This window comes from Apodemus sylvaticus, chromosome 2, assembly GCF_947179515.1.
Source record: "Apodemus sylvaticus chromosome 2, mApoSyl1.1, whole genome shotgun sequence".
In the NCBI taxonomy this organism is placed as follows: domain Eukaryota; kingdom Metazoa; phylum Chordata; class Mammalia; order Rodentia; family Muridae; genus Apodemus; species Apodemus sylvaticus.
Genome location: NC_067473.1, coordinates 116,415,891 through 116,430,881, shown reverse-complemented (window position 1 = coordinate 116,430,881; position 14,991 = coordinate 116,415,891). Strand labels below are relative to the sequence as shown.

The 14,991-nt window shown below is 52.0% G+C and overlaps 1 protein-coding gene across 2 annotated transcripts in view; it reads right to left on the bottom strand.

The window, feature by feature from the left end:
- Positions 1–14,991, bottom strand: part of Add2 (adducin 2) — a 49,250-nt gene that overhangs the window by 8,867 nt on the left and 25,392 nt on the right. For both annotated transcript variants that reach the window (XM_052174206.1, XM_052174205.1), the window contains exons 10-15: positions 11,593–11,769; positions 9,414–9,671; positions 8,322–8,441; positions 7,835–7,924; positions 6,037–6,190; positions 4,900–5,025 (exon numbers count right to left, since the gene is read on the bottom strand). In XM_052174206.1, the coding sequence (XP_052030166.1) occupies positions 4,900–5,025; positions 6,037–6,190; positions 7,835–7,924; positions 8,322–8,441; positions 9,414–9,671; positions 11,593–11,769 (925 nt within the window). The remainder of the gene's footprint in view (positions 1–4,899; positions 5,026–6,036; positions 6,191–7,834; positions 7,925–8,321; positions 8,442–9,413; positions 9,672–11,592; positions 11,770–14,991) is intronic.

Below are 14,991 nucleotides of genomic sequence, written 5' to 3'. Positions count from 1 at the left end.
CACATAAAGCAGTGTCTCCCCCCCCCTTCCATAGCTATACATGTCCCATTGGTTCTGATGTACTGGAGAGGCTCACTTAGGTCTCCACTTCCAGGGTGTACACTCCCCCATTCCCCAGTTTCCTGGCCTCCACCCCAACACAACCCAGCCCGCTCCTGCCCACCCATCCAAATACATAGCTCCCCAAAGTTCGGTTCAATTACACTCTGTCTGTGCAGCTTCCACTGAGAGTAACAACAAACTTGCTGTCCTCTAAGCCCACTCCCGTGAGCTCATTTTACATTGGCACATGCTGTCTTGGCTCTCCATTCAGAATACAGACGTCTCCCAGTCAGGAACTACATGCTTGCGGCTTTCTCTGAGCAAAGTCAGGTGCAGGTTCCATAGAGGATACCCGGCCCCTCCTCACCACTGGCATGCCTGTGCAGGAGTTTGTACCTCATCTAACCTCAGGAATGTGCTCCTGACTAAAGACACATGACTTTACCTGATACGCGACAGATAAGTGGCCTGGCTTGCCACTTAGCAGTGGGAAGGGAGATAAGGAGAAGACCTGGAAGTGAGTTTGCTGAACTCAGGGTCAACCAGACTAACCCTGGCCTACATTCCAGTGCATGCAGGACTGGCGACGGCCATGCGTGGTTCATGTGTCTCTGATGAAAAGAATGCTCTTCACCTCTGCATGCAGAAGCCAAAGGAAAGGCTCATTAAAGGTTGAGGAAGTATCTATCGTTCATGATCGGGGCTGACACAGGGCTGGGGCACCATGCTGCAAGGATCGCAAAGGCCCACGAGGCACTCAGAGCACAGAGCAGGGAGCAGAAGGCCAGCACGGTGCACTGCCTCTGAGGCTCTGTGAGCAGGAGGCTGGCTCACAGAGCGCTGCACCAGTTTCTGTCCTCATTTAAATCCCTGAATATCATTGTCTGAAAGAATGATCCAGATTCAACTTGTGCAAATGCAGTCTTTCTCCATATTAGGTCCCGAGGCAGTTGGTGGGTCACAAAGTAAATGTGAGTGAGTGTGTATGTGTGTGTGTGTGTGTGTGTGTGTGTGTGTGTGTGTATGTGTGTGTGTGTGTACAAGGGTGTGTTTGCCTTACACATATTAGGCAAGTGCTCTACCACTGAACTACATTCCTACCTCTCTAATTTCTGTTTCTTAATCAAGTCATCAGGCCATTTAGACATAAAAGGACCATAAAAGTGGGACATTTGGGTTCAGAATATGCTCCTTTTACCTGGGCTGAGGATCAAAGTTCCCCTGATACTGGATATACTCATGACACGAGGCTTGGCTCAGGTCCTAGTGTGCAGAGCCTCTAGGTGCTGCCAGGTTCATTCTGTCCCTGTTGGCCCCAAGGCTTCTGGTAGCAATCAGAATACAGGGAAGTGCTGCAGAGCTATAGGCCAAAGACCTAAGAAGGCTAACTTCTGCCTAACAGCTTTGGGAGACCTAGGCCACCATGGATAAAGACCAGTGACACCAATGGAAATGTGGAGAGACCACATGAGAGAAGAAGGGTGAATAGAGTGAGAGAGAGAGAAAGAGAGTGAGTGAGGCAGAGACAGAGACCAATCAGTTACCCCATTGTCCCAGTTGAGCCTGGTTCTTCCTGTCCCTGCCAAGGCACCAGCTATAAGTGCACACCATCTTGGAAGTCCTGGCCTAGTCATGCTCATAGCTGACTGCGGTCTTGGTTGATAGCACACAGGGATGAAGACCCATTAGGCTAAGGCCAGTCTACTCCAGCCAATCCACAGAACTAGCTCTCACTGTGGACCACAGTTGGATAGTGATCTGATGCTACCGAGCTAACTTGCCCAAGTTTTGGAGGCTGGCAGCATCAAGGACTAGTAACTCAAAGAACACCATCCATAATAAGAATGGATCTATGTGAGCACATTGAAATTTTGGTCATTTTCTCTCCTGACCTCTGATTTCCTATGGAGGCCCTCAGCTGATGTCTGCTGTCTTCCTCGATGGGTCTCCATTTTATTTATTGAGCCAAGGTCTCTCAATTGAACCCAGAGCTCAGTGATTGGCTAGACCAACTAGTCAGTTTATCCTGGGACTCCTGTACCTCTGCCTCTTGAGTTCTGGAATTACAGGGACTGCCACACCTGGTTGAATTTCACACGTTTGTGCAGCAAGCACTTATATCCACTGCACCATTTCCCAGCCCTCTGAAGTGTTTTGAGTGGCTTGTTTGAAGTAATGGATTTGTCAGTGACTAGGGATAGCATCAGTCAGGACGGGTCAGTAGGGACAGCATCAGTCAGGACTTAGTCAAAGAGAAGGAAGTATTCTGATGAGCAGATGTGGAGGGGGTTAGAAAGGCTGATGGTGCAAGATTAAGATTGGGAACATAGACAGGGAGTGACATCACAGAGACTCAGCAGGAGAGGACTTGGAGCACAGTGACAGATGGCTGGAAACAGTCACCGTTGGTCTGATGGGTGGGACCCTGTGAGAGCATAGCTACTGTGCAGGAGTCCGTCCTTCGTACCCCAAGGAGCTGGTCCAGCCCCAGCTCACTGCAGCTCACACCAACATTGCATTCTGTCAAGTAGCTGTGCCCCCAGCTGCCTGTGGCACAGAAAGCATCTTTAGAGAAAACTATAACTTTTGTTACTCTACAACCCAAGGACAGTGGGCCCCATGGGGGGGGCGGGCGGTAGATTTACTCCAGAGAAAACCAAAACTCCAGCCACAGCGAGTGTGATGTCGGGCAGTGGGGGAGTGACAGTTCCATCCTTCCACACTCTTCCTGTTTGTAAGGCCTCCCAGAACAGCATCTCTTTACTGTCCCCTCTCTGCCATGAGCCTTCTCGGGCTCTCCTTGTATTTCTTCCCTGCAGCCTGCACACCTGTGCTAATGGACAGACAGCCCAGATCCTCTGCACAGCTCTAGGAGACATCTGGGGCCCTGAGAGAGAGAATCCAGGCTCTGCTCAAAGTTCTAGAAGAGGCTCCTAGAGGTACCAAAGCAGGGCCAATGATTAATTCCTGTTGACCGTGACACTCTCCTGAAGTTCCCTATCCCTCCTTAATGGATTTGTTTTCTGTGTGTGTGTGTGTGTGTGTGTGTGTGTATGTGTGTCCACGTCCCTTTCAGGAAGCCTAGTCCATGCACTGCACAGGTGGAATTGGTCATGAGTTTTACAACTAAGAGACTTTCCAAAGGTGGGGCTATGATATGCAAGAAAAAAAACCCCTGGAAGAAACAGATTTCTTTTAAAAAGTTCTTCCCTTAGCCGGGCAGTGGTGGCTCACGCCTTTAATCCCAGCACTTGGGAGGCAGAGGCAGTGGACTTCTGAGTTCGAGGCCAGACTGGTCTACAGAGGTTCGAGGCCAGCCTGGTCTACAGAGCGAGTTCCAGGACAGCCAGGGCTGTACAGAGAAACCCTGTCTCGAAAAAAAAAAAGTTCTTCCCTCCCTGTTGCAAGTGCCAGGTGAGTTAGCAAGTGGCCTCTCTATACTTACTACAGAGACAAGTGTTCAGACTCGGAGGAAAGTCCTTGGATGAAAGCACAAATGGGAAGAGAAAGGAAGACATCGGGAGGTTGACAGCACACCATGAGAGACACAATGAGCACGCACAGGTTGTGGGGAGCACAGAGGGACATCCACTCACAGGCAGTGGGGAGCACAGAGGGACATCCACTCACAGGCAGTGGGGAGCACGGAGGGACGTCCACTCACAGGCAGTGGGGAGCACGGAGGGACATCCACTCACAGGCAGTGGGGAGCACGGAGGGACATCCACTCACAGGCAGTGGGGAGCACAGAGGGACATCCACTCACAGGCAGTGGGGAGCACGGAGGGACATCCACTTGGAGCACTGGCCTCAAGCAGATTGGTTTTCTCCAGCAAGGCTAGGTCTAGACTCGAGACGATGGTTGGCTTGGGGAAGAAGCTCAGGGTGGGGGTGCTACCAGAATCACATATGTGACCATTCACCGAGGAAGGGGGTCCCGGCAGCCCAGCAGAGGCTGTTCTCTGGGTCACAGGGTACCCTCTTTGGTGGAGTTTTTCAGGGGACCCAGTGGAGCAGCCTGGAGGTGGTGATTGTCACTATGGGCATCCTAACCATAATTAGGGTCTATGTTCAAATTAGTCTCTTAGTCCCTCAAAGTACGCTGTCATTCATCAACACTCCCTTAGACACAGAAGGACTGTGACAAGGGAAAGCATTAATAATTCCATTTAACACACAGGGAAACTGAGGCACAGATGAGCATCTCTGAATTGCTAAAACTAGCTGTTTGGTTGGGCCTGGAATTCCAATGTCTAGACTAGTGCCTCTCTAATGACACTGTTTTCAACTGGTTCACATCTTAGGTTGCCCTAGAGAAAGGCTGACAGTGGGCTCCAGGCAGCAGATCCACCTAATTTCACCAAGTGATTGCAGTCAAGACTTTCAGTGACACCTAATGGTGTCACTCCCCTTAGAAATACAGAGTCTCAGATCCCATCTCAGACCGGACAGAGCAGAGCCTTCATCTTTAAAGAGATCCCCCCCCTCCCCAACATCAGCACCTGAGGACGGGATAGGGCAACCGGCCAGCGGAGGAGGGGGACAACCGGCCAGCGGAGGAGGGGGACAACCGGCCAGCGGAGGAGGGGGACAACCGGCCAGCGGAGGAGGGGAGGCTATGGGTCAGTCCTTTACCTCTGCTCAGCAGGGTTTTGGCTACATCAGCATAGTTGACTATTAAGACAAATTGAATCTTGCGCAGATTACCTGGAGCTGTCAGAGAGGAAGTGTTTCCCCGTGGAAGTGAGGCTGCACGCCCGTGACAAACCCCTCCCAACTAACAGCAGTTCTCTACAGTGTCCAGACCGCCCTGTCTCCCACACAGGCATCTTTTGAAGCCTGCTTAGCTCCACTCACCCTCCGAAGCCTTGGAAGGAGAGGCTGCTGGGCTCTTGGTCCCTGCTTTCGTTGGGCTCTGCACTGGGGACGCAGGTGTGGACTTTACAGGTGAACCAGGCTCTTCTGGGGCTGTGTCCTTCTCCCCTGAAGAGAACAGAAACCCACCTTAGCACACAAGTCAGAGAGAGACAAGAGGGGTGGGGCAGATGTGAAGCCAGGTGCTTTTCTACTTTGTCACTTCAGGCTGGAGAGTTACTGGGCCGTCCATAGCTCAGATTTACATCTGCTCCTTCCTGGGGATGCCAAAAGGGGGCGATCAGAGTAATGCTGTGTGTTGTCTACCACACGGCTGCCCCACGAGAAGGCCAGGCGGCAGGGGAGTGCCGTGTGCGGGACAAGCACCTGGTGCTGCAGCTGTTGCTGAAACACACGCACAGATGGAAGCAGAGTTCCGAGCGCTGGCTCTCCTCAGGGACACCTGGGGCTTGTTCTCAGGGCTAGATTACCAGTTAACTCAGCTAGTTAACTCACACCTTCCTGAAACAAGGTGCTGGTGGTAAATTACAGCTCAGTCTAAGTGGGATTCAGGTCCCAGGTGCTCTTGAAGCAAAGAGAGGAGACAGCTCCTTTGGGCTGAGTGGAAAGGGTGAGAGGCTGCCTTCCTAGGCAGAGAAAGATTTGAGGTAGAGCATGAGGTATACATGACTTGGTTCAGGCTAGCCCAGCACATCAAGATACCAGGAGTTTCAACACAGAGGGACCAGCTGGACTCAAGACTCTGAAGCAAGGAGAGAGGTGTCAGCTGAGAGAATCCTGATTCCCAGGCTGGGACTCACTCTAGACTTTATGTGACTTTATGCCACACCAGTCTCATTGAATCCAAATGACCTGTTTCCCGAGCTTTGTCACAATCAAGCTACTTTAGGCACAATTTCAAGTAACAATTCTAACTACTTCATGAGGACTAACTCCTTCATATCCAGTGAGCAGGCCAGTAAGATCACAAAGGCATCTGCCTGTGTAATTATGAGGTGCTAGACCATGTTTAACTGTATTCTGCTAGCAGGAGTGCTATTTAGTGATGGGACAAGAAGGTTCTCACTGGAGTCTGAGTTCTCCTAGCTGGGCTGGCAGATCTGTGGCTCGCGGGTTTACCTTCCTGTTCCTGGTCTAGCTTCTTCCTTTCCACCTCCTTCTTGTACTCCTCCAGCTCCTGGTCAGTGAGTTGGCTGAAGGGGTTGGGCACCGTCTCCTCCGATTCATCTTTGGTATCTGCATCGCCCTTGGACACCAGCTGGCTCTCTGTAGACTGAAAGTTAACCAAAGTGTGTGTTGCTCTCTGACCGCTGTGCTGGGCCCAAGCCAGGGCTTCTCTCAAGTGGCAGTCAGCTGTCTTGCTAGAGAAGTGGCATGTAGCTCCTTGGAACCAAGCTTGGGGGCCTTGGGGTAGGGTTTGTTCATTCTCTCCATCGCTATATCCCCCCAACACTTAGACTCTGTCCCTGCCCTGGTGAATACAGGGGTCCACCCTTTGCCCTTGAAATGAAATCAAAAGATGCTCCCAAGCAGAAGACATACCTTTATTGCATTCCCATCTACGGACACTTCCAAGCCATGACTGCACATACATTTGGTGGCCCAAAGTCAGTCAGACAAAGTCTAGCAAGCATAGCACTGGCTAGAGCAAGCGGCATGCCACCCCGCCCTGTCCCCCAAAGCAGCGCAAGCCTCAGCATACAACATTAAAACAACAAGATACAGGGGCTTCAGCATTCTCAGTGCAAGCAGTGAATCCTGGAGTCATGATGCCCAAGAGGCCAGACCCTGCATCGAGGATCTTCAGCTGCCTGTCCCGCGCCCTGGCAGGGGCGCTGACAGGACCTCTGTTCTGCACCTCAGATGAGCCCCTGGCTCTGAATCATCTGGTCCCTCTTGCTCTATGGAGGACCGAACCACAGACCCTTCTGTCCTTTTCTGGTGTCCTCTCTGCAGCCTATCTGAAGGCATCGCTTACTCTCAGGGGGGTGGGGGCGGGGAGGAGGAGAGCAGAGTGAGACCTCAGGGAAGCGAGCCCAGAGTAACCAGGGTTTCCGGTCACCCGGTCACCGTTTACGGGCTTCACTCACTCAGAAGCAGCCAGAGGCTTAGAGTCAAAGGTGAGTCTCAGGTAGATCCCGAGGCAGAGGAGGGACTCTGCTGGGAGCACCTGCTCTGAAGGACACAGCTGCTTTCAGACAATCTTACTCATCCTTCATCCCTCTGGGATCTCAGGCCATCTCTAACCTTGACCCTACCTGTACTCAGAGTTCACTGGCTTGGCTGAGTTAGGGGAGGTCAGGAGGCAGATGTGAGGGTGCGACCTGCTGCTGCCCTTGCACATCCCATTAGCCACTGTCTAGGAAGGTGTCACACCCTTTGCCACAAGCCATGAACAGACACGATGCCACACAAGGCGGAATTGCAATGCCATCTGCTACTAAGCCCTAGACAAGATGGCATCCCATCAAACACAGAAACAGTGACGTCATGCTTTCTAACTCTAACGGGGTTTCTATGACTACTCTCTACCCTTCCCACCCCCAGCACAGCAGTCCTGGCCACACACCCCTCGCAGTATCCTGATGAAGCTACATCCAACCCAGGGGTCAGAAACACTTGGGCCACCAGAATTCAGCAGGACACTGAGAGAGGACCTTATGCAGTCCCATGGTGGGAGGGGTGGGGCCGGCCAGAGGCCTCCTTGCTGCTCACGCTCCAGCGCACCCAGGAGCGAGCCAACATTGTCCACCCTGGACCTCACAGGCAGCTGTGTGGTGACCCTTCACCTTCACAGGCAGCAAGAGCCCGGCACCTAAGATCATGGGGTGAGCAGGCCTGAGGACTCTGGGGTCCCCTGGCCAGCCCCAGGAGTCTGATATGCTTCCCCTTCAGTTGGGGGCGGTCTCGGCTGTACCGGACTCCGGCTCTTCTCGGCGATGACGCTGGCCAAGAGCTGAGACTGAGGCCCGGCTGACTTTATGTCTTGTCGGTTTTGCTCTCGAATCTGTGTGGAAAGGGGAGAGGAAGGGGTCAGAGCGTGGAGGTCTGGTGTCCAGTGAGGCCTGTGATAAGGTCCTCTATGGTCAGCAGCCTATCTCCTCTGCTCCAATGCAATCTGCCATCCTGAGGGCTGCCTCGGTACCCGGTCTGGAGCAATCTGAGCTCACAAAGGGCCACTCTGTGGACATGTCTTTTAGGGACAATGGCTGGGCCCGACAGGAGGAATGCGTACAGCAAGTGCCCTGCTTTATACGTGGGTTACAGAGGTCCAGCACGAGGCACTGATTCCAGGATGGAATCCATCCAGTCTCACACCAGAGGTACCGATGAGTTCCCCTAACCCGGGAACTTGGCTTGCACTTCTGGGACCCCAGATTCTTTAGGCACAAGAGCAGGCTAACCTTGTTCCTCATGTCCAGCACTTCTTGGGGGTCAGTGTAGAGAGGCACAAATTGGTTTGGGTTTTCGATCCGTATGGGCATACCGCTGCTGGACTTTTCCACTTCATCAGCCTTCATCCACTGACAAGGCAAGTAAGGAGTTAGGCGTGGCCCACCCAGTGCCCCGCCCACTGGGTGCCCAACCCACCAGCAGGGAAGGTCCACAAGTCATTCAGAGTTGTTCTCTCTTGGGTCAGAGCCAAGATGAGTGACAGATTATGCAGACATCAAGGAAGACTGGTGGGCCATTAAAAAAAAAAAAAAAAAAAAAAGCATCAGAGAACAGGGGCTGAAACTTGGACAGGCTGTGGCCGGGCTCCAGTTTCAGGTAACTGGATTTACATTTGGTGGAGGCCTATTCTGAATGACTGTAGCCACATTTTGTTAATCAAAGATCAGATGAGTTGGCCAGGAGAGATGGCCCAGTGGTTGTCACACCTGCCACTCAAGCACAATGGAACCCGATGGGTATGGTGTTTCACCCATAACTCAGAAGGCAGGGACAGGGGATTCCCAGAGCAAGTGAATCTCACCGTACCAGCAAGCTATACACGTATTCTCAAAGAATAATATAGAAGAGCTATTAAAGATGACTCCATAATTAACCTGAGTCACAGACATGTGAACCCATGTACATGCCAAGAAAAAAAAATGCATTCATCTATGAAAAACAGGGGAAAAAATCAAATAGAGATCTGTCTGAGTGAGAAAAAAGGGAAAGAGGAAAGAGATCAACCTGTCCTCCTAGGTTTGTACCAGACCTCAGGCCCAGGGTTTGGTGTGTTTCCCAGGAATTTCCCAAAGGCCCCTGTGGGTGTCAGTGAAACACAGAGCCCGATCTTCCCTGACTCCGTGCTCATGGAAGTGGCCCAGTGCTGTCGCCCTCTGGAGAAATCTGCTCCTTGTGCCCTAAACCTCAATACAGGAGCACAAGAAAGAGCTGTTAGGGAGCCTGGGGCCTGAGCACAACATCCAGGACCGTGGATGAAAACTCTGACTTGCTCCGGCCAAAGCAACCGGCCCCACCCAGGCCGGCCCCACCTCCCCTCTTACCGTGGTCTTTGGTCGGGGACTGCCCATGTTCCTCTGCACCTCGTCAGCCACGTTCACCCGCAGGTAGGTGTTGGGAGTGTTAAGCCAGCGGGTCTTTTCCTTCTGCTGCTTCTGGGCATGCTGGCGCAGGGCGGGGACTGGGACTCCATCCTCTTCAAACACAAAGGCAGTGACGGTGGCTGGGATCTCCACCTCGCTTTTGTGTTTGGTTTTCTCTTGGACGAAGGGGTGGCGGTATGTATAGCCTGTTCTGTAGCCCTGCGAGGGTGGAACCAGAACCAGGTGTTGTAGAGGACAGAGGTCCACATCTGGATTTGGCTCAGCCCCAATATCCACCAGACAGCTGAGCAGCCAGGCCTAGGCTACAGGGCTTTCACGTTGAGTTGGGCCTAGTTGCTTGGGTTTGTCATCCCAGTTGCTCAGGAAGCTGAGGCAGGAGCATGACAAGTTCAAGGCCTGCCTGTGCTACAGAGCAAGCTCAAGGCTAACTGGGTAACTTAGTGAGCCTATGTCTCAAAGTGTGAACAAAGAGGCTGGGTAATATGGCTCCTTGATAGAACGCTTGCTTGGAACACATGAAACTTTTGGGTTTAATCCCCAGCACACAAAAGTTTAAAAAATAACGAGGCCTGCTCAATGCTCATAATTTTGAAGAATTAATTAGTAGTAAGTAGTATTGCTTTCGATGATGCTGATTATCATCGTGTATAATTTTGCAGTGCTAGGGCCTAGCATATCATGCCACACAGTCTATACTGAGCTATACCTCCAGTACCCAATGTGTTTTTAAAGTAACTAATATTAAGGTACAAATAACAGATTTAAAATCATAAGTGTGTGTGTGTGTGTGTGTGTGTGTGTCTGTCTGTCTGTCTGTCTGTCCTTATATACATGTATGTGTGTCTGTAAGTCATAAAACTGGAAAGGGGACCATGAGCGGGGAGGACAAGCTTAAAGAAGCCAGATACAGAGAGTGATGTGTAACGCCACGTGAAAGCAGAAGTGGGGACTGAGGAAGGATGAGGAACAGCTAGAGGGACAATGGCTGGGCCAGACGGGAGAATGAGAACCGTGTAGAATGTTATACATGTTTGACGTCGCCATGAGGAAACACATGCTAACCTTACACCTTAGTTCAAAACAACATCCAAACACTTATGATAGCAGATTGCCCTTGAATCGCAGGAGCAAACCCTGATGCTGTACAGAGCTGTCTGAAGTTCTGGATCATTCACGCACCGTTCTTTGGCATTCACAGTGAAATCTGATCATGTTAGAACCCTCCTTTCTCTCTTTTCTGAAACTCTAACTAGAATTGTCTGCTTCTCTCAAAGCAATGATTCCTGTAGGGAGCTACCTGCAAAGGCCTGGTGCTTTGTTTGGGGACAGTGACTCAGCACACGGTGTCAGGAGTCCCCTCTCACTACCAAAGGCACATCTCATCATTGCCAAGCCTTCCTCATGGTCACCCTAGCGTGAGAAATGACTTGGAGGCATTGAAAGGGGGGAAAGTATTAATTACTGCAATGACCATGACATGGTTAGGTCAGGTGGCCTTGAGGGTGTGGAAAGGGAACCAAACAGGACAGTTCTGAAGACAGGTCTCACTTCTCACCTCTGAACTCTCTTCCCACTGCACCTCTTGTGCCTGAAGTGTCTCCTCTGATTTTCCATTTTATCAACCCAATCATTAGCTCTGAGAAGGAGGAGGCGTCCTTTTGAGATGTCCTTTACTGAACCATCCCATGTAATTCCTTACGGACTGGTTCATTCACTGCAATAGACTAAGGTGACGTGACGCTTGCAATAAGGGAGCTAGTTGTGTGGTGGGCTTTCAGTATTAAAGCTGTGCCACTGGGGGTGAGCAGGACAACTCCAGAGGAGGCGTGGCTAATGGACACGGGATGATGGTGATGGGCTGTGGACAGGAGGACAGGCACTCCGACTTCTCTGGACTTCCCTGAAGAGCATGGGCAGACATGAGGATGTCGCAGCACTTAGCAGAGGGAGAAAAGGCAAGTACCGGAAAGGGCAGCTATTGTTCAAGTAAACACAAACTCGGAGGCCTTCACTAACTAAACCATGACAGAGGCTGGTCTCGTGCGTCCCCAGTGCTTTCAGCTGTGTGGTTCCGGGGGCTCAGCCTCCATGGAACGGTTTGAAGGACCAAGACACTCACTAAGTTGTCCAGCATCCTCATGAGGGCTTCAAATTCGTGCTCTCCCAGCCGGCTCTTCTGCATGGGCCCAAAGGTGCTGCCGGCCCACTGCACAGAGCCCGCCTCGTGCGGCCGGTGCTTCTCTTGCTCCAGGAGGATAAGGTTCTCAGCGCCCCCAGCACTGGACAGAGCCGACACCTGCAGAGAACCAGGGCACACAGCTGTCTGGAGTCCTTGAAACTGCTGTGGTGTGCACCAGAGGGCCCTGGGCTCACAGAGAACTCAGGATCCAGAAAGGCCCGGGGAACTAGAGGAAGATATCTGGACACTTGTGGAGCACAGGAGCAGTAATTTCTCCTCTGGCTCCATTCCCAGAGAACCCAGAGAGGGAGAAATAACGAGAGTTAAAACCCAGGAATGAAACAGCAACGAGGACGGAATGTTCATTATCCCGGATACAATACACTAGAGAAGAAAAATGGTCCCAAGGATGTAGCACACCAGAGAACGAAACGGTGCCTAGGGCATAATGCCAGGGAGAAGAAGAGAGGGCAGTGCAGGTGGCTTCAGGCAGCACACTTAACAATTAGGACAGAGGTATGTGTACAACGTGGGCAGTTTAGGTTAGTCTTAAAAGCATCACACATCTAACCTCCAATCCCAATCTGCATCCCTACCATTCAGATGTCCTTAGTCAGGTTTGGGTTTAGGGTAGAGAGGTAGATCTAAGTCCCGTGGCCACCACAGTGTGTCCACACCCTCACATCCAGGAAGGCCGATGTCCCCACACAAGCTACTTATCAGAGCTATACTCTGGGGATCTAATCTTCAGTGCCTGATGTTCCAGGATGGACTGGGAGCTTGACTTGTGGTTTTGGTGGTGTTTGTTTCGACCAGAGATAAAAGGACCCATGTAGTGCACTGGCCCATGCAGGCATATGAGCTCTGAGCTGCTAGGCAGCATCTTGAGTACATGGCATTCTCCTGCACCGTAGATGGCCCTAGCCCTGCTTCTTGGAGGTCAGCTCATCAGACTTCCTCCGGCGAGTCACATTGCCCTGGAACAGGAGGATCCCATAACACTTCCCAGTGCCTTTGTACTCTGGATATACATATGCATGCCTTTAACTGTCCTCACTGTCCTCTGCTGCCCTGGAGAGACCGTGCTGGGGTGTGTGAGGGGTGGACCTGAGTGGGAACCAGGCCGGCCAGGTGTTGTTACCCCATCTCCTCACCCTGTGACTCTGGGCAGCTATTCAGCATCTTTGTGTTCAGTTTCCACATCTGTCAAGTAAAAATGGCAATGCCCTACCTTGTGAGGAATCTCTTAAGGTGATGGAGAAGCATCTAGAATGTTCTGGCACCTCAGGAGCACTACATGGATGCTGCTGCTGCTGCTAATTTAACACTCGGATAATGAGAGGCAGCCTTCCTGGAACTGTTTGCTAATTGGAGACGGAAGAAGGGAGAGGGCACCCACAGCCTTGCCTAAGCTGTCTCCTTCCATCTCTTCCTCCAGCAGTTTCCATGGCGATGAGTAGCAGATGGGGAAGAACTGCCTGCGCCTCCCATCTGTCTCTCAGTGAGGGATGACCCACTTTTTCTAGAACTCCAAACCAATAGGCAAAGAACGCACTGTGCCAGGAGAGCAGAGCAGGCTCCTGGGTGTGGACCACAGACATATTCACAGTCACATTCACCTGTCCACCAAGGTCACTGAGGGAGGAAGCAGGGCCCATGGCAGGTGGCAGTCAAGGGGCTTCAGAGCTGGCCGCCAGGGTGCAATCCGGACAGCAGCTGCAGGCCATGGCCCTGCGCTCACTTATATCTTAGCCTTTGCTCCTGCTCATCCATGTCTTCTAGACCATCCCCTCCCTCTAGAGCCTCTCCATCCCTAAAACTGATAAGAAATCACTGGCGCTTTCCTGGGTTGGTTGCCACAGGACTGCAGGAGGGCAGACATATCAAGTCCTGAGCAGAAGGTGACAGCAGCCAGGAGGCTGCTGTGGACCAGAACTAAGATCTCTGCCCAGGTCTCCTCCTGGGAGAAGACTCTTCACTGTGGGCCCGTAGGGGACACAGCAGCAAGGCTCTGTCTGTGCAGCGTGCTGAGAGAGCTCTGCAGTGCTGAGCTTTTCCTGCATGCTGGTTTCTCACAGAAGCTTCTGCAAAGGTGTGTAAAGGAACCCTTTGCAGTTCAGTGTGAAGAAAGGCAGAGTCGTCCCTTGATAGTGAAGGCTCAGCCAGTTCCTATGCCAGTCAGATCAGTCAGCATTCTTAGTTGAGGGAGAAGGTACCACATCAGAGACATGGCCTGGATCCAGGCCTCAGAGTCTAATTCTGGGCACTGCTGTTTCTTGGGAGCCTCACTCACTCCATTTCATGTAGCATTTATTCATCTCCAGATTTACAATTGTCTCTGCAGCACTCCACTGTGAGGGTACCACAGGGCTCCCTCACCTCCCCGATACTGTGGGCTGATCTCACCTCAAGTGACACTAAGGGAGGGAGCAACCTTCCTTCAGTGCTGTTCTGCCTGGCCAGCCAGAGTGAGGCAGGAGGGCACCATGTGGGACTTGCAGAGAGCTGGCTTGTCCTCTAACTGCAGTCTCTGTAGTGTCACCACTCCTTCTAGCCTGGAGAGGCCATTCCTCCCAGCCAGATTTGATCCATGCCAACACGGAGGTAATGGGCTTGAAGAGGGCACATCTCTACCCCAAAGGTAGATAGTCAGGGCTGGAGATGGTGCAGCTGAGAGAGCTGGTCACAAATCTATCTAGGGCCGGATAAGCACACCCCTTATCCCACCATCTCAGACACCACAGAGTGCACGCCCTTGGCTGGCCCTCACCACAGAGCTACCTGTAAACCAGCTTTGCTGCTGCTCTAGGGGCTCCCTGGTCATTGTCACTCCCCAACTAACTGTCCCTTCCCAGCGAGGGGACTGGGAGATGAGTTGGCTCCCTGTATATCTTTGGAGGTATCTTGGCTGTTCTGGTTGCCATGACAACACTGACTGGCTCACTGTCGCTCCTTTTAATGCCTGACCACATTCTCCACCCATGTACAGCCTGCCCTCATTCTATCCCATTCCTTGGCAAAATGAGAGCAACCTTTCTCCATGTCCCCTAGTACAGCTTGGTGCAACAGCCACACCAGATGACAGGTGTGGTAGGGCTTCTGTGTGCCTTATAGTAGTTTCCCCCCTCCTGAACTCAGATCCCCTAGATCTGGGCAGTGCCAGTCAGATGTTATGATGGAATTTTCCAGAGTATGGATCCCACTGTAAGCAGGAAATGGCCAGAGTGTAAGGAAAGTGGAGACAGACAGGGCAATAAAGCAGTTTAGGAGGTCAGGACTCTGTCTGACAGCTAGGAGGGCCCACAGTCCCCAGGGCCCCCATCAAAGGCAGCTCCTGGG